Source organism: Arabidopsis thaliana, chromosome 3, assembly GCF_000001735.4.
Source record: "Arabidopsis thaliana chromosome 3, partial sequence".
Classification (NCBI taxonomy): Eukaryota; Viridiplantae; Streptophyta; class Magnoliopsida; order Brassicales; family Brassicaceae; genus Arabidopsis; species Arabidopsis thaliana.
The window spans coordinates 15,188,071-15,206,834 of NC_003074.8; the positions used below are offsets into that span (position 1 = coordinate 15,188,071).

Genomic DNA, 18,764 nt, shown 5'->3' on the forward strand with positions numbered 1-18,764 from the left:
TTAAACTATTTGATGCATATAAAGCTAGCTATGAGGGGATGGAGTCTAAAACCTACTTTAGCTTTGAAAATGATAGCTTACAGATAGTCAATGCTTTAAAATGATAGAGAAGAAGTTTAAGGGTTGATGATAATCTAAAATTGAAGAGGTAAAATTCATTGATTATTGGAAAGTAAAACTTAATTTTAAGTTTTTAGCTTTAAATTTTATTTGGACATGTGGCACTCTCTTAGGTGTTGATGTGTCACTCATTAGAAGTTGAAGAGCTTACATTAATTATTTAATAGACACATGGCAAATAGCTTTATATGAAAGTTGGCCAACTCTCTCCATATGGTTGCCACATCATCACTTTAGCATTTGTCATGTGTCTATTAAATAATTAATGTAAGCTCTTCAACTTCTAATTTATAGGTTAATGATATATTTATTATTTAATTTAATATATTATTTTATTTTACATATTTAATGTATTATTACTAAATTTATTTTAATATTACATGATTTTTCAATAAAACCATTTTAGTAGTTTTTCATTTTTCTGTAATCCAAACTCAAAGTATGAGTATATAATAATCGTGGATTAATTAATAATTTGAGTAGGTTATTCTCTTAAATTGATATTTATATAATAAATCACCGAAGATGCAGAATACGTACGGAGCTCCATCATCAAATTCTAAGGTTTCTAGAATCGAACACTACTCTCTGTTAAATTGGTTTAAGATGAACGTTGTTTATGAATTATGTGTATGATGAAATATTGAGAATGTTGTTAGAAAAAATATATTTTAATACTAAAACTAATTTCTTATTGCATGAGTGAATGATTAGATAAATAAAAATTATTTAAATTAAACAATACAAAAAAAACAAAAAAAACTGCGGCATAGCGCGTGTGATCATCTAGAGTGTTAGTGAGGCATTTTCGGTTAATCTAAAAACGAAATTTTGGTCTAACCAAAGTAAGCATAGGGACAGTATTTACCATTCACAACTGCTCTTGGAAACCTCCGGTAGTAGAACTAAGTCATTTTCAGACAGGACCAAAAAGAAATAGTAACTCATATGTAGAACTTACACTTCAACTTTTATTCCCATATATATGAAAGTTGGAAAACTCTCTACATATAAGTGACACATCATCACACAAGAAAATGACATGTGTCATTCTACATTAATTAAATAAAAAAATTAGTAAAACTAATTGAGGAAAAATTAAAAGTCTTTTGTTGTGTTAAATTCTCTATTAATCTCACTCTTAAAATTAATTTTCTAAAAACATTCAATAAATAAAAAAATCATAATAATGTATCAAATACTACTTTTATTCTATTTTACTTATTTTTATATTTTTTTATCAATAGTTATTAATCCATAATGGCTAAAAATTTACGTGTATTGTATTTTAGATAATTGCTATCTAACCTCATATTAATTTAATAATTTTAGTTGGATATTTTCTTATTATTACGTTATGTGAATATGATTTATCATATGACCTTCTTTCTGTTTATTTTTGTGCGGTCTGATAACTTGATAACATTGATATACAATTTTTTCACGTAATGGTCATCCGAGACATTAGACATATCCACACAAAAATACGAGACTCTATATGGCTATATGCAAGGGAAGATAATTAAAGTGTTAACTTAAATTACTAGCATATCATGATAGGTTGGTGTACTAGATGACGAAAGAATATATGAAAAAAAGAATTGTTTGTTACAATTAAGTTAAACAAATTTCAAAATACATTAGTAATATAACTACATATTAATATATCATATAATGTTGTTGTATGTGTTCATGATAGTGAAATACTTGAATAATAGGTATATAAATATTCATATTATAGTAAAATTGTTGATCTATACTATATGATTTCACAATGAAACAACGTAGATATATATATAGGAGGAGAAAACTTGGGGAGTAAGTGTCTTAAAGATAAAGTAACTTGGTGAGTAAGACTTATATATAAGGATAAGATAAGGTCATATGATCTACTTTAAAGATGGATAATCATCCATGTTTTCTAACATGTTTCACTTTATTGTGCTCAGGACCAGTTATGTACGTGTATGTGGATGAGTTTTTGTGGCTAAATCGAAGAAAGAATGTGAAAGCTAAAAGGAGGATTAAACCCTAACTAAAAGCTAGCTAACCTCATTGTTCACTAATTAATCACACTGAAAAAGGCAACGCAACAAGCTAAACAAATCCCAACTTAGAAAGAAAAAATACGCTAAAAATTTAACACTAATCACACTTACAATATAACGAGCAGAATTAGTAACAACAAAGCAAAGGAAGGAAGCTAAAGGAAACAGAACATTTAGTATTTATACACGAGACGTGAGAGAGAATGGGGTAACTCGAAAAACCCTAGAGATAGGACAGATATCATCATCCTGTGTCGGGCTGCAAAAAATCGCTAACTTTCTCTCCGTACAAGCTTTTTCATCACCTCTCGTGCTTCCTGTGTTTGTTGTTTCTAGTCGTTTGCATATGACCGTTGTGCCTCAGACGACGTCGCTTTAGTATTGGGCTTAATCTTTAGCTGGCCCATGTTTCTCTTTTCTTCATTTGACCCAATTTATCAACACAGTCGTTTTTTGCTCTCTCGGATTGAGAAATTCTGCTTGTAAACCATAACGTACCAATAAACCCGTTTTGGTTGGCATTAACGTACACATTGATGCACTTTTCTTAGAACGTTAAGATACGTCGTATAGGTTAGTGCTGTGTTCGATGTAGAATCCCAATCTTACACGTGGCTCGTTAAGAACCCTTGATCTTTGACCGTTCAAAGTTCAAAAAATTTCAGGTCTGCGCAGAGAACGGGAATTGAAAAAAACAAAGTAAAAAGAAGAAGAAGACGAAGAAGAAGAAAGTAGCAAGAAAATAGTTTCCGTTACACATTCTCTGCTTTCGATTTTGCCTCTGCGAAAACAAATCCCTAATCATCTCCACCATCTTCTCATCGATTTGATTTTCTCCGGCGAATCATCCGTCCGTCGTCGACCACCACCGCCGCGTTTTCTTTCTCCGACGTGTTCCCTCTGTTAAGTCCCTTCTTCTCTGTAAGCGATCTTTTAATTTCTCTCTTGTTTCCTATTCTGGATTTGATTTCAGGTGACTATTATGTTGGATTCTCATGTATTGGTTGTTCTAGTTTCCATAGATGGATTTCTGAACAATCTAACAGTTACGATTACTGATTCTCAAAGAAAATCTTCGATTAGGTGATTAGATTTAGAAGAAATTGTGTTTGATCTACAGATGTAGAGTAGATTTGTAGCGTTTAGGTCTTATAAGTTTCTAAAATTGGTTTCGATTTTGTGTGTAGAAGATGATGGGACCTCCGAGAACTCCGTTAAGTAAGATAGATAAGTCCAATCCTTATACTCCATGTGGTTCCAAAGTTACAGAGGAGAAGATTCTTGTCACTGTTCGGATGAGACCATTAAATTGGAGGGAACATGCCAAATATGATCTCATTGCTTGGGAATGTCCCGATGATGAGACTATCGTCTTTAAGAATCCGAATCCTGACAAGGCTCCAACAAAATATTCATTTGGTATTTTTTATTAGAATCTAGTCGATTGCTTATTTTGTCTTCTCTTCTTTCCATTTTTGTTATATAGCTCATTTAAGTTTTTTCTTCTTTGTACTTATAGATAAAGTTTTTGAGCCAACTTGTGCAACTCAAGAGGTGTATGAAGGTGGTTCTAGGGACGTTGCACTATCTGCATTAGCAGGAACAAATGGTAACTACACAGAAATCTAAAAAATCCCATTATCTAAGGATATGTTATTTGTGGATATGTGATTTCTTGTCTCTATCTATTGCAGCAACTATTTTTGCTTATGGTCAGACTAGTAGTGGCAAGACGTTTACAATGAGGGGGGTTACTGAAAGTGTTGTTAAAGATATATACGAACATATAAGAAAAGTGAGTGATCAAATGGATGTGTTTTGGTTTTGGTTTTGTTACGAAGTGATATGTTCTTTTTCTATTCTCATGGATCTGTTGAAATCTATGTAGACTCAAGAAAGGAGCTTTGTCTTGAAAGTATCTGCTTTGGAGATTTATAACGAGACCGTGGTTGACCTTTTAAATCGTGATACTGGGCCCCTTAGACTGTTAGATGATCCAGAGGTAAGTAAAGGGTCGGAAACACTAAGTCAAGGCTCATGAACTATCTCGGCCAGTATAAGAATGCTGTGTATATTGCAGAAAGGAACCATTGTGGAAAATCTGGTGGAGGAAGTGGTAGAAAGCAGGCAACATTTACAGCATTTAATTAGCATTTGTGAAGGTAATTCTTCTATCACCTGTTAAGATGCTCTATATCTTTTTATGCATTTGATGGTGATAGTATTCTAAGTAATGTTTAGCAAAGCCTTAGAACCATGTAGATGACATATATAAAATATGACTAATTATTTCACTAATCACTAATGAGACATATGATATCATCATTTTATTTCCTGTTATGTGATTTTCCATTTATTGTTACAGATCAAAGGCAAGTAGGTGAAACTGCTTTAAACGACAAAAGTTCAAGATCGCATCAGATTATTCGGCTGGTATGATCTATACTTATCTGATATGCTGCATGATTGAATTAATATTCTATTAAACATGGAGAAGATAGTTTTGCCTAGTTATTTGCTACCATTAGACAGTAAAAGTAACCACTTCCCATAATTTCTCATGTTCTCTGCTTTTAATATTCAGACCATCCATAGCAGTCTCAGGGAAATAGCAGGCTGTGTGCAGTCTTTCATGGCAACTCTGGTACGTCATTTATTATCATTGGGTTGAAGCTTCACTTGGTATTGACGACATTTTAATTGGTGCAGAATCTTGTTGATCTTGCTGGAAGCGAACGTGCTTTTCAAACAAACGCAGATGGTCTAAGATTGAAGGAAGGAAGCCACATTAACCGTAGTTTATTGACACTTACTACAGTGATCAGAAAACTGAGGTCAGAAAGCACACTAGTTTGAACACCATGATTGTCTTTGGCATGTCTAAATTACCTTTTAGATTGATGAACATTTTCACCTGTAGGGCATCTTAAGAAATTAGCAAAACATTAAAGTTTTTAATTATTTCTGTTATTTTGGTTGAAGTTCTGGAAGAAAAAGGGATCACGTGCCGTATAGAGACTCAAAGCTGACAAGAATTTTGCAAAATTCACTTGGCGGGAATGCTAGAACAGCAATTATATGTACGATTAGTCCGGCACTGAGTCATGTTGAACAGACAAAAAAGACACTTTCTTTTGCCATGAGTGCGAAGGAAGTCACCAATTGCGCTAAAGTAAACATGGTATGTCACTTAGTTAAATATTTGTAGAGGTCTTTCGTTTTGCAGAACCAGGATGATTGTATAGAGCTTTGTCTTTGGCTTACTAAAGCTTTTCTTTGGCCTTTCATTGCAAATGTGGTTTTGTTTCTGAGTAGCAATCATCATCCTATAGTGAGCATATCATATGCAATTATCTGCCTGCATGTCTATTCTGCTCTTGCCATGAATTAAGAATACAAAATGCATCGCGTTACCTGTAATGATGTAGTGAGATATATTTTCAAAGCCTTCTTTTGTCGCTCTCCCACTAACATTACTCCTTTTGCTTCAATCTTCTTTGTGTTTGATGAATCACAAAACGGTTTTGCTTGTTCTTGATAGAAAGTTTACCCCTCTGCTGGTATTCAATTTAGGGATGTGAATTTAGTTGATTTTCTGTCGTAGGTTGTCTCAGAAAAAAAGCTGCTGAAACATCTGCAGCAAAAAGTAGCTAAACTCGAGTCAGAGTTAAGAAGCCCGGAGCCCAGTTCATCCACCTGCTTAAAGTCTCTGTTAATTGAGAAAGAGATGAAAATCCAACAGGTATGACTTAGACTTTAAGAACTAGAATTCACATCTTGAATTATCTCTTCTGAATATTTTAAATGTGGAGTCCACAGACTAGGTAAACCATATGGGACGTGAACTTAAGTTTATTAACAAAAACAACTTGAATTTTTTATCACTTGCAATTATTCATTCATGTTTAACTAATGGCAGATGGAATCCGAAATGAAAGAGCTAAAGCGTCAGAGAGACATTGCACAGTCTGAACTTGATCTAGAAAGAAAAGCAAAGGAGCGGAAGGTATGTGCGCTGCTAATATGATATACCAAAATTTTCTGGGATAACTTCAACCTTATGCAGACATGCCTATATAATTGGTTGCAGGGATCAAGTGAGTGTGAACCTTTTTCTCAAGTGGCAAGGTGTCTCTCATACCATACAAAGGAGGAATCCATTCCAAGCAAATCTGTTCCGTCAAGCCGCAGAACAGCTCGTGATAGGAGAAAGGATAATGTGAGGCAGTCTTTAACTTCGGCGGATCCAACAGCGCTAGTCCAAGAAATTCGTTTGCTTGAAAAACATCAAAAGAAGTTGGGTGAAGAAGCAAACCAAGCACTGGATCTAATTCACAAAGAAGTGACATCCCATAAACTGGGTGATCAACAAGCTGCAGAAAAAGTTGCGAAAATGCTGTCAGAAATCAGGGACATGCAGAAGAGCAACCTTTTAACTGAGGAAATTGTAGTTGGTGATAAAGCCAACCTGAAGGAAGAAATAAATCGGTTGAATTCTCAAGAAATTGCAGCTTTGGAGAAGAAGCTAGAGTGTGTTCAGAACACTATTGACATGCTTGTCTCGTCTTTTCAGACAGATGAACAGACTCCAGATTTCAGGACCCAGGTGAAAAAGAAGAGACTTCTTCCCTTCGGCTTAAGTAATAGTCCTAACCTACAGCATATGATCCGGGGACCATGTTCACCTCTTTCTGGGACTGAAAATAAGGATCCTGAGAGCAATGTTGTGTCTGCTAATTCAGCCCCAGTGTCTTTTGGAGCTACTCCACCAAAGAGGGATGATAACCGATGTCGTACACAGTCAAGGGAAGGAACGCCTGTATCACGACAAGCAAATTCAGTCGATATTAAGAGAATGAATCGAATGTATAAGAATGCTGCCGAAGAGAATATACGTAATATCAAATCTTATGTTACTGGATTGAAAGAACGTGTGGCGAAGCTTCAATACCAGAAGCAGCTGCTTGTTTGCCAGGTCAGTTTACACTTGTGACTTATGCTCATTCATTTACAAATTTGTTCATCAGTAATCAGTAACTTAAAAAGCTTGTACATGTTAGGTGTTAGAACTGGAGGCAAACGAGACAGGCGCTGCTTCGGAGTACGATGCAACCGATGAATCTCAGATGGATTGGCCATTGTGTTTTGAAGAGCAGAGAAAGCAAATCATAATGTTATGGCATCTGTGCCACATTTCAATCATTCACAGAACACAATTCTACATGTTATTCAAAGGAGACCCAGCTGATCAAATCTACATGGAGGTTGAGCTCCGCAGGCTGACATGGCTCGAACAGCACTTGGCTGAGCTTGGGAATGCGAGTCCTGCATTGCTTGGTGATGAACCAGCAAGCTACGTAGCATCGAGGTAGTACAAGAGCTTTCCTTTTCTTCAATTCTATGAGTTAAAACCATTTTTCACTAGCATATATATGTCTTTGGTGTGCTGCAGTATAAGAGCTTTGAAGCAGGAGAGAGAGTATTTGGCGAAACGGGTAAACACAAAGCTAGGAGCAGAGGAAAGAGAGATGCTATACCTGAAATGGGATGTCCCGCCGGTGGGAAAACAGAGGAGACAACAGTTCATCAACAAACTCTGGACAGATCCTCACAACATGCAACACGTGAGAGAGAGTGCGGAGATCGTGGCTAAGCTTGTCGGATTCTGTGACTCGGGAGAGACCATAAGGAAAGAAATGTTTGAGCTCAACTTTGCATCTCCTTCAGATAAGAAGACTTGGATGATGGGTTGGAACTTCATATCCAACTTGTTGCATCTCTAGCTGTTGTACCCTCCTATAAATCCTACACGTCTACTTTTCTCTGTTTGTAAATCGTTAACTTCAAAACTCTTTTGATGCTGAATAGAGAGTGTGATTCACACGACCTGTGAAAACCCTCTTTTTAAAATCCTAACCATATGATCATCTAATCTCTGTTGATTCTTTAAATTGGTAAATGTTTCTATATTACTCGATATAACGGGTAGGTCTGGGCGAATAAACTGAACCGACTGTACAGAATCGAAACCAAAACAAAAATAACTAAACCGAATCGTACCGAAAGTTGGAAATAACCGAATGGATACTGAATTTTATAATCGAAAGAACTGAAACCAAATAGATACGTAGCGAAATATTTCGGGTAAACGAAACTTTCCGAAATATAAATATATTTTTAAAATATTAGTTATTTCTAGACTAAATAATTAAAAATATATATATAATAGTAAAAATACTCGAAAATAACCGAAATATCCAAAAATATCCAAAAATGACCGAAAAATATCCAAAATGACCGAAAATATTCAAAAATAACCAAAATATCCAAAAATATTCAATCTAAACAACCGAATGGATACAAAATTTTAAAACCAAAAAAACTAGAACCGAACTAAACTTTCAAAATAACCGAATGGATACTAAGCTTTAGAACCAGAAAAACTGATAACCGAATGGAAGCGAACTGAAACCGAATGTCCAGGACTAATAACGGGCCACGTCACGTCAGTTATCGGTATAGCAACACAAAATTTGCCATTCCCGTATATAAAACGCGCCAGTAATTTGGTATCAAGTAATAGCATTTTAAAATTGTGTATCAAGTAAGTCACTCATGACTACTACTTCAGAAAACGCAAACGCAATATATAACCGCAGGTGTTTGTGATTCAAACGATTACAGAGAGACAAAGAAACCTACAAATAATTTTAACATGATTCTTACAAGCTTTATATAAACATTACACTATTTACAAAACAAATTAGGGGGAAAAATAAAGGTTTCAAACGAATGATGAAATTTTATGCAACACAAAGGTTTCAGCTATTCAGCAATAATGTACTACTCTTTTGTACCATTCCGTGTTCCTAAGATTTTGGGACTCAGTGGCAGAGAGCTTCACCGTATGCTACCCATTCTTTGAAGCTATCTGGAAAGTCCTCCCGAATCTTTGTTCCCATCGGTTCCTTTCCCTATCGACAACCACAATTTCTCACATTAAAGTAAAAAACCAAAACTTAATCTTCCAAAAGAATAAACAATAAAAGTGCGGATTCGTTAATACTCATCTTATAGCCATTTGATTTGATAATTAAACCAACAAAACAAAAAAAGGCCACTGACCTTACTGCTGCTTGACCCACTTTCACTTATAGTTGGTGCCGATTGTCCTACTCCGTTGACGCTATTCTCTGTTGAAGACGTCTCCGCTGTCAAATTTCTTGTAAGCTCCGACGACCTGCCAAAAGTAACATGGTTTATCAAAGAAGATCGTCTTTGACAGCTAAGAGTAAAGTTGATCTGGGTATTATATATTTGGACAAACCACAAGTTTCTATCTCATCACCAAATTAACAACGAGTGTAGTACTCAAAGAGCCTAATCAATTTGGTCATGTTCTTTCAATTTGGGTTTTAAACAGTTGGTTTGCAGATAGTTGACTGATCTTTTCCTACTGGCTAACAATTTCAAGCTCCTGTCTGTGTTACAAGCTTTAGTATAGTATTTAACACTTCTCATTATCTATGCTCTTTAAAGCATGATATTATTACCTGTCAAATAAAGCATTCTCGCATGGGTTTTCTGATGAAAGCCACTCAATATCAACAAAATTGGAGACACTAGACATGTCTTCCTCCCCGCCAAAGTAAACTTGGTCGCTACCAAAACGATGAACCTTTTGCACATCTCCGAAGAGCTGTTTCCTGGGCATTGAAGGAGTACACCTACATACATATTATGGCTGGAAAAGTCAGTTTAACATACTCCGACTCACTGAATAATTAAGTGCGTGAGTCAAGACAACAACCTAAGACCATATGAGCTACATGCTATTGACAGAAATGATATAAGCAAATAGATCTTTTCCCAGTGAAATTATAATCCCTACGATATGTACACTAAAAAAGAAACTACGGTATGCCGATCCAAATAGGTTCAACTGCCAAAACTGGAACAATTCCTAACAATTGAAATAATATATAATCTTAACTCCACTCAGCATAAGATGTAAGAGCGATAGAAACAAACCTTGATAATGCTACATCATTAGATACTGGTATATCAGACGATGACTCTGAAAGAATATGGCTCACATGCTGTAATGGTGCGGAGAAACCTTTTTGTGGCATGCTTTCATGATTGCTACTCATGGCTGACAGCGGAGTGCAACTTTCATGGAGAAAATCTCCATCTGATAAGCACCTTTTCACAAGAAACCTGAAAGCATTATACTAAGATCTAAGAATCTGACAATACATGGTAATCAAGGTTTCTCATTTTAAGAGATATCAGGAACAAGTCATAAACAACCAAAAAAAAAAAAAACAGATTGAGCTCTAAATCATTTCTATCAGCAGCTAAAATTTCTAGAACAACATACAACTCGATGCAGTGACCAAACCAATCCTCTTTTTCTCATGACTCCACTATCTCAACTAAAAAAACACTCCATTCGTCCAAATTGTTTGGTCATCCCATGAATTAGAAAATATCATGGTAAGACTAGGTCACAAAAGTTACTTAGCATGAAAAATGGAAGTACATTAGAGAATGACATTCTAATATCAAAGGATGTTGATCCTATCCGTCTAAAATCTCCTGAAGTAGAAACCTCAACTAGGTTATAAATAGATAACATGGATTCAAGTTTGCATCGTCAGAAGTTACCTTTCATCTTTCCCTATGTTCATCTCTCCATTTCGTCCATTGGAGAGAGAATTTGATCGTAACTCCCAGATTGCTGGCATTCCCTGTTCAGGCTGGAACGTGCCAAGAAATCTGCATACAGAAAAGCTACAAACCTGAAAACGTTTTTAACATAAATATATTTAGAAAGAGATATGAAGCACCTTACATATTAATGGCGTCTTGTTTATCTGCATCCATATATGCGTTGTTATAATATCGTTGTAGAGTTCTCAAGAACTCCTGTGACTGAGTTGCTGCTCTCCACTGGCCTCTTCTCTCACTGAATACCTATTGCCCACCAGATATTCCCCGAGTCAACAATATGTATCCACATAATAAGGTTCAAAATGTTCACTTAATACCTTTCTTTGACACTTGACATTTGCCAACTAAGAATTGCAGATGATTTTAAATGTTAACCATTGTGTAAAGAAAAAACGCAAATTACATAATTAAGAACCACATCACAATTGTTTCTAGCAGGACATTTATTACAAGACTCTATGAACAAGACAAACCATATTGATGCTTCTGTGAACTAACATTACCTTGTTGTGGGCTGCGGATCCGCCATACTGATGAGCTAGTGTGTCACCCATTCTCTCATACAACCCCATTAACGAAATAGCCAAGGGATCATCAAGTTCTATGGCGGGAACATCTCTAATCCCTAATACATGAAGCTGCTGCCCAAGAGCAGCCCAACCGTATGCATATTGTGCTACATTTGTACGGTCAAGGCAATCAATGCAATTGGTCCTAAGAACGCCACTCTGAAGCCTGGGTGGCTTGACATCACATTTTCCATAAGCAATATTCTTACTCCTACTAGATTTTTTCTCAAGACTATCATGGTCCCCATTATCATCATCAGAACTAGTGTGTGGAGATATATCCCCAGTGTCGGCACTGCAATTTTTAAAACATTATTACATCATCTCTACCAACCTGCCGTTGATGCTATTTCTCAATTAAAATAAGTTTTCTAAACTGATGATAATCAATGACTATAACCGAGATAGCACCACTAACAAGAAAATACAATAGTTTACATAAAAAAGGTTCATCTTTTTGAAGAACAGGAAATTGAGCAGACGCCACAGAATATAACATGGAAAAAAAAAATGATATTCTAGAGAAGCGAAGGAAGAATTCAAGCTAGAGGACTTACTCAGAAGAAGAAGACAAGCTCATGGAATCCTCAATCGTCATGGCTGGTGTAACTTGATAGTAAAATAAATCGGTTAGCATCAATGCGCAGGTAGCTACTTTGCAAAGGAGTGCCAAGACATTTTTTGTTTTGCTGGAAGAAGGATAGAAAACAGAAAACTGGTTTTCATCTACAAATGTATTAAAAGACTTTCACACGATTGTAGCACCTGGAACATAAGGGTGTATACGACAGATACCTCCGAAAATGTTTGTGCAGGTCCCAGTGGAGGAATCGCAGACGATTTTCCTCAGGTAAATCTTTGTTTATAAAGTCAATTGCATTAACAAACTCTTCTCGTAGGATTGACTCTCTAGGCCTCCTCTCTTTTGTCTATTGATTGTGTGGATGAATAAGATAAAATGATGACAGCAAAATAGATAGTAGGGTGGATTAGGCAACTCACCTTGATCAAGTTCAGAATGATGATGGGGTTTCCATATCGTTCTACAAGGTTATCAAAGTGAAGCCTAGTCGCCTCATAGTTTGGTTCCTTTTTTGACACTGCATTTGATATCAAAGCAGTCAAACAGGGGAAAGAGAGAAAGGAGAGACAGTGGGGGAGCAATGCAGAAATTTTAGTGCCACAAAACTTACAGACTATATCTGGCTTTAGATTCAGTCGTGAGGTCTCTTGTGACCAGAAAAGAGGGATTGAGCCACGATTCTGCACAACAGAACTTATTTGCATAGGGTGGTCTTCAGGAACATCTTCAGACACTATCTGTTCGGTCTCGACATCATTGGCAACATCACCATTTCTGTTTACTCCTCGCTTCAAGTACCTAATATGAAAATAAATTTAGGAGAGGGGAAGAAGGATATCTATGAAAAATGGTTATATTTCAAATAAGATGTATATTACATCTTCTATTGTTAGGTATTGTGAAATGCTCTAGTGAGATATCCAGATATGACTAACTATGCAGTTTCTATTTGCAAAAAATAACATTTAGTCTCTAGAGGAACACCTTGCAGTGTCAGTTACATGCTTACCACAGAACCTACTAAATTGTCTGACTAGGGGGTGAAAGAAATTGTTTACCTGGTTCCAGCATTATGACGGGAACGCCTAGCGATAAGGGTGATCTTAAAATCCTTCCCAGATTCAGAAAGAGATGCCTACATGTAAAATGAGGCATGGTTCTTGAGTATCCAGGAATTGGAGATTTAAGATGCCAGTATACCATAACTACATATATAACACGGCAACAGTGTCATAATGGATAATATATGACAGAAATCCGTATGTGAAACAGAAAACTTCTTACTAGGCCTTTGGTGCAATAAAGAAATGATAAAAAAAAAAAAAAGACATCACAGGACTTATATAATTAGTGATTTATAAAAATGATCCACATATGTAAAAGACCACTGCTGTGAGGAAAAGAGTAATAGAAAGAGAACAGATGCAGTTTTGAACTTTTCTTCTAGCAGTGAGCTGTCAGAAAAACATACAACTCTCACCTGCTTGAAGAAACCATAAACCAATGCTACAGTCCACAGGGTATTCCGTAGATGATGTCGGATTCCCCGAGTCAAGAACTCATTCCAGACAAACATTTTCTCATAGAGATTATGCCCGGTCTCATAATTGCATACATTCTTCTGGTAACTTCTCATTACATTGTAAGAATAGCTGAAAAAGAAGTCTTTCGTAAGGTCCACCATACACAAGAGTCTCTTATATCTGTTCATCAACAAATCGGAAACACCATAAGAAAAGGTAAAGGTTAGATAGATGACTTCAGCTCATTTAAAACGTGGAAAGGACAAAACGTCTAAAGACCTGCACTTTCGTATTCGAGGAGAACAGAGAAAAACAGTAAACTAACGAAGAAACAGAAAATATAACACAAGAAATCTCAAAAAACCTGTTTTCATCTCTTGAATTTGCAAAATTGCACTGTACAGTAGAATTATGCAAGGCAACTATCTCGCTCTTTGATACAGCATAGACACTGTGACCAAAAAGATCACCTATGTGTCTTCTTTCAGTTATTAGCAGCATATAGTAAGGTCCCAAGAATTTAACAAAGCCTGAGACATCATAGTAGATGCAAAATGTGAGAACAAGCTCAAAGTAAACACAACAACTGAAGCATCTGTACAAACTCAAGATAAACACATACCAATGATACCATAACAAAGAGTCACAAGTTTAAGCCCACCCGTAGCTTTATTTCCTTCGTGTATCCGTTTGAGCAACTCATAACATTCTTTCTTTGTGTAATGAGTCGAATCTTGACTAATGTTAAGCTCAGATGGATCAAGACGATCAATCTTTAGTACTCTATAAACTCCACTTCCATCCCAACCAATCATATAAAAGTTCTGCAAATAGTATCATCACAAGAGTCCACACATTTATAAGAAGAGCCTCAAATCAAAACTAGAGTAGCTGATTCCAAATTTTGAAAGTGGAAGTTGTAATTATACCGATTGAGTTTCGAAGAGTTTGAATTCCTGAAGAGAATGTGTTGTTGTTCCTGCATCGTCCGTTGATGAAGACATAGCTGATATAACAGATCTCCCCCGAGCCGCGTTGGCTCAGGGAAATTTTATCGCAGGAGCATTCACCAGATCAAATTTCTACGGAACATAAATAGCAATAGAGAAAGAAATAAGCCACAACGAAGAAACACAGATTCTTTCTTCCTCTTCGGCGTTGTAGAAGAAATTGTCGAAGATCGAATAGAGAGTTAGAGAAGAGCGATCATGGAAACAGATCAGAGAATCGTTATCACTCTGGAAGTGTAAACAAAATGATCAAAAAAACGAAGCTCGGATTTCACAAAAAAAATTAGCTGTACAAAAACGTCGGTGGTGACACAAAGAATGATCTAATTCGTTACGAGAGAAGCTTTATATGACGACGACGAAGAAGAAGAGGAAGAAGAAGAGAGAAAATTGGCAGAGGATTGGATCGAGAAGAAGAATGTGTTTGCTGCTGATGAAAACCACAATTTCTGATTTTTTTTTCTTCTCTTTTTCTCAACCGAAATTAATTAAACTCAAAAAAGCCAATTTCGATAAATATTATTTACATATATTATATGATGCAGTTCAGTATAAATTTTTTATGTAAAATTATCTGCTTTTATATTTATACTATATAAAATTATATATACTAAAAAGTTTGAAAATTTTTCATGATTAAATTCATTCAAATGTACATTTTTAGTAAATTTGAATAGTCGATTAAAAAATTATATTTTGGTTATCGTGCTCTAAATATAAATTTTATAATTTTAAAATATTTTTTATATTTACATATGTGATGTAATTCAATACGAATTTTTATATCAAATTATCTGTTTTTATATTTACATCATAAAAATTTAAAAATAAAAAAAAATTTGAGAAATTTTTCTTGTCATTCTCAAAATTTTACATTATTTTCATCCGATCTCAACCATTTATAAAAAAAAAGCTATGGTTGTATGTTCCAATAGTAATTTCATAATTTAATATATTTTTATTACTTAACTAGTTAATTAATGTAATTTTTTATTACTTAATTAATTAATTAATAGTAATTTTTTATTATTAATATCGATTTATGGAAATTCTCGTGACGGAAGCGAGCTTAAGTTTACAGCTGTATGGACACCAATGGAAGAGCTGCACTTTTGACAACATAGTTGTTTGTTACACTTTTTTATTTATTTAAATATTCACGTTTACTTTTTGATTTTGTTTTTCTTATTTAACTGATACACACGTTTACATTTTTTTAATTTTGTCTTTCAAAATTACGTTTTACTTACGGTAAGATATTAGATTATAAGTTTTTGCTTAAAATCTTTTAAGTGAAACTTGGAGGAAAAAGAGAAAAGTAAACAAATTTTCTTATTATCACTTGCTTTTGGACGAAAGAATGAATTGCAAAATAAATTATTTCGTTTTGTTTCAATTTTGTAATCTCTTCACTATTCGTTTGGTTTAGTTTAGGTAATTTATGTTGTAATCTTAATTTATTTTTCATTTCATGGTATAAAAAATATTAATATTAAAATCAAAAATAACAAGGTGAAAATTAGTATGATAATTTTACTAGACAGATATTATTACATTGAGATGTTTAGCCCGAATTAACTATTTTCATTGTAGTTAAAATAGTTTTTTTTTCTTTCTTTTTCTTTTCTTTTTTAAACATTTGCTTCCATTTATTCTAATAAAGACATGCTAAGATGTCATGAGCACCTTAATTTCAAATTTGATTTTCCCAAAAAATATTTCTGTTGACTTTATTAGTTGCCGACTTGCCAATCATATATGATTCATGTAGCCTGATTCTGTCTTAGATCTTACACATATGAAATAATTGTTTAATCCGAACAAAACTTATAAGATTTGTTTCAAGCGTGAAAGCTTGTAATTTCATTTCGTATTTTGCAAGCTACCCATTTCTTGCTTGACTCTTTTGTTTTCCACTATCTCAAAACATCATCTAAGAAGCAAAACTAGTAACAGTTTTCATGTCAACAATTTTAAAATTTGGTTAACTTTATCCTGACATGGGTTGCATATTGTTTTGACTTATCGTCTTTGTTAGGTTATTAACTATTTTTAAAAATGGTTTAGTCATGTATTTTTCATAAATTTGTTAAGAAATGCGTACTATGAATAATAATAAAATACTCAGCGAAAGATTAAAACCAAATTCATCGTTTAAAAACTTTAGATAAAATTCGAGAGAGAGGTTCTTTCAAGGAAATCTCCATGACTTCTAATTTGAATGTATACTTCGATCTCACTTGTTCTAGTGAATCAACACTAAGACGCGTCACTCTCGTCACACACAAGAGATAGTGAAACGTGATTTTTCCAATGGAAAAATAAAATAAACAGCTATATACTTATTTTTCACATAAGGAGTTGTTATTTATATTCTTAGGTGAAAACTTAAATCCTGCAGAATTTCTTTTTACGTTTGGTAATCAATATGCAAAGTAAATGAATGATTAGTAAAAAAAATGCATAATCGCATCAAAAACGTTATCCTGCCTTTATATGCATCTTTCTATATATAAAGATTTAGAATCAATTGAAGAGGGAAAGAGAATGAAAAACATAAGGAAAGTCCAAAGCATGGTCTCTTGCACCAAACCAAATCCGTAGTCAGCCGTCTACAAACCTGGAGGATCCTCAAATCTTGATTTTGCTTAATCTATTTCGAACTTGATGATGATCAATGAACTTAGTGAGCTTTTCCTTAGATAAATAGGTTGTTCTCCATGGCGTTGCTGGTTCCTTCATATTATTATTTATTATAACAGGGTCAAGATCAATCCACGCAGCAAAGCAACAATGCAAAGTTTGGTTCATTCAAGGACACCCGACTAAAGACATTTCTAAAACATGAATGGTTTATGCTCAAATGAGCTTATTAACATAAAAATCTAAGATTAAAACTACAATAGTTCAATGAGCTTTATTGAAATGTAAAGATGAGAAAGGAAGAAGCTTTAGGTTTGTTACCAAGAACACTAACACTTCAGATTTGATTTCATAAAATGGTGAAGGAGGAGAGTTGTTCCAAATGACAACTCTCTAGGTTAATCACAATGTTCACAATACATGACTATATATATGAGAGACTACTTGCTAGATAACCTAATTACATGTGCTTGTATGGGCTTCTATATAGATAATAGCTTGGGCTTTATGTGTGCTCTAATATTTCTCCGCAAACTTGGCGTGGTGCGAAAGCAACATGACAAGTTTGAACTTCAAATGAAATGTCAGCACAAATGGAGATGACTTGACAAGAGCATGAGTAGACAAAGCAAGATCACTTGGATGTAGATAGTAGCATCTCTTCACCATAAAATCAGTCTTTAGTGTGACAACTTTTCAGGTTCTTTTGACCTATTTGTCTCACGAAGAAACCGAGTTTTCTTTATCTGGTTTAACTCCCCTAAGCTGTCCCATGAAGAAGAAGAATTCTCTTCCCACAACTACTTAGATCCTACTTGCTATCTGCTTTTTATTCTTTAGCCAACCACAATTTGCATTTACACAATCTGTTTTTCTCTTTGACATTTTATCAAACAGCTTCTATGCGCTCAGCAAAACCAGAAACTTGCTCCCTTAAACACATCCTTATCAAACCCAAGTAAGTTATGTTGCATTCTAGCTTCTTAAATTCCACGTCTATAAATCTAAGCCACCAGCGGAATCACTAAACAAATGACTACTCTCATGATCTAACCCTATATCTCTAGCCATGTTTCCCTCTTTTTTTTCTCAACCCATCAATAACCTTTGTTCTGTCTCAGATGAAAGGACAAATTCATTACCTTGAATAGTGTTGTTGTGGTTACTTGATGGGATTGAGATAGAAAGGGCTTGAAAACACGATATGTGATATTTATACTTTGCCTCTTCTTTGTCGCAAATGTCTTTTAGTTTGGAGCATTCTCTATTCACATCATCCAATGGAGAATAGCGACGTTTGCAACACCTTGGCGTTTTCATTCACAAGCTCTGACGCCAAGAAACGCAAAACCAGAAGAGCGGAAGCTAGAAGCTTGTGAAAATAAGACCCAAATCAATCGCCTAGGCTCTGATACCATGAAGACATTTCTAAAACATGAATGGTTTATGCTCAAATGAGCTTATTAACATAGAAATCTAAGATTGAAAATACAATAGCTCAATGACCTTTTATCGAAATATAAAGAAGAGAA

At 34.8% G+C, this 18,764-nt stretch overlaps 2 protein-coding genes across 8 annotated transcripts; one reads left to right on the forward strand and one right to left on the reverse strand.

Annotated features, from left to right (window-relative positions):
* The first annotated feature begins 2,715 nt into the window (after positions 1 to 2,715).
* TES (ATP binding microtubule motor family protein) lies at positions 2,716 to 8,145 on the forward strand. Of its 5 annotated transcripts, none has more exons than NM_001339093.1 (16): positions 2,716 to 2,741; positions 2,834 to 3,089; positions 3,182 to 3,587; positions 3,688 to 3,777; positions 3,863 to 3,963; positions 4,057 to 4,170; positions 4,249 to 4,330; positions 4,534 to 4,601; positions 4,753 to 4,812; positions 4,878 to 5,002; positions 5,151 to 5,349; positions 5,773 to 5,910; positions 6,088 to 6,174; positions 6,259 to 7,143; positions 7,229 to 7,536; positions 7,621 to 8,098. In NM_001339093.1, exons 3-16 carry the CDS (start codon positions 3,359 to 3,361, stop codon positions 7,949 to 7,951), a joined length of 2,817 nt encoding a protein of 938 aa, NP_001327900.1. In that variant the 5' UTR covers positions 2,716 to 2,741; positions 2,834 to 3,089; positions 3,182 to 3,358; the 3' UTR covers positions 7,952 to 8,098. The 5 variants fall into 5 exon arrangements, with proteins under 5 accessions (NP_001327900.1, NP_001319676.1, NP_001327899.1 ...); NM_001339092.1 differs by having other exon boundaries at positions 3,356 to 3,587; NM_001339094.1 differs by lacking the exon at positions 2,716 to 2,741 and having other exon boundaries at positions 2,789 to 3,251; positions 3,356 to 3,587; positions 7,621 to 8,145.
* A 596-nt stretch (positions 8,146 to 8,741) lies between these two features.
* AT3G43220 (Phosphoinositide phosphatase family protein) lies at positions 8,742 to 15,069 on the reverse strand. Of its 3 annotated transcripts, none has more exons than NM_114190.3 (16): positions 14,509 to 15,069; positions 14,202 to 14,403; positions 13,944 to 14,109; positions 13,537 to 13,759; positions 13,115 to 13,191; positions 12,667 to 12,854; positions 12,476 to 12,573; positions 12,269 to 12,402; positions 12,031 to 12,162; positions 11,408 to 11,768; positions 11,026 to 11,147; positions 10,839 to 10,949; positions 10,200 to 10,388; positions 9,722 to 9,895; positions 9,294 to 9,408; positions 8,742 to 9,142 (listed from the first exon to the last, which is right to left on the reverse strand). In NM_114190.3, exons 1-16 carry the CDS (start codon positions 14,581 to 14,583, stop codon positions 9,053 to 9,055), a joined length of 2,457 nt encoding a protein of 818 aa, NP_189908.2. In that variant the 5' UTR covers positions 14,584 to 15,069; the 3' UTR covers positions 8,742 to 9,052. The 3 variants fall into 3 exon arrangements, with proteins under 3 accessions (NP_189908.2, NP_001326701.1, NP_001154661.1); NM_001339096.1 differs by having other exon boundaries at positions 8,793 to 9,142; positions 10,200 to 10,373; positions 14,509 to 15,047; NM_001161189.1 differs by having other exon boundaries at positions 8,793 to 9,142; positions 9,834 to 9,895; positions 14,509 to 14,992.
* Between the last annotated feature and the right edge of the window lie 3,695 nt (positions 15,070 to 18,764).

Coding starts and splice junctions, on each gene's coding strand:
- TES (NM_001339093.1), top strand. CDS start 3,359: ATGATGGGACCTCCGAGAACTCCGTTAAGTAAGATAGATAAGTCCAAT. Junction 7,144..7,228: donor AGCAGCTGCTTGTTTGCCAG/GTCAGTTTACAC, acceptor TGTACATGTTAG/GTGTTAGAACTGGAGGCAAA. Junction 7,537..7,620: donor GCAAGCTACGTAGCATCGAG/GTAGTACAAGAG, acceptor GGTGTGCTGCAG/TATAAGAGCTTTGAAGCAGG.
- AT3G43220 (NM_114190.3), bottom strand. CDS start 14,583: ATGTCTTCATCAACGGACGATGCAGGAACAACAACACATTCTCTTCAG. Junction 14,110..14,201: donor TCTTTGTTATGGTATCATTG/GTATGTGTTTAT, acceptor ATGATGTCTCAG/GCTTTGTTAAATTCTTGGGA. Junction 9,143..9,293: donor GTGGGTCAAGCAGCAGTAAG/GTCAGTGGCCTT, acceptor GGTTGTCGATAG/GGAAAGGAACCGATGGGAAC.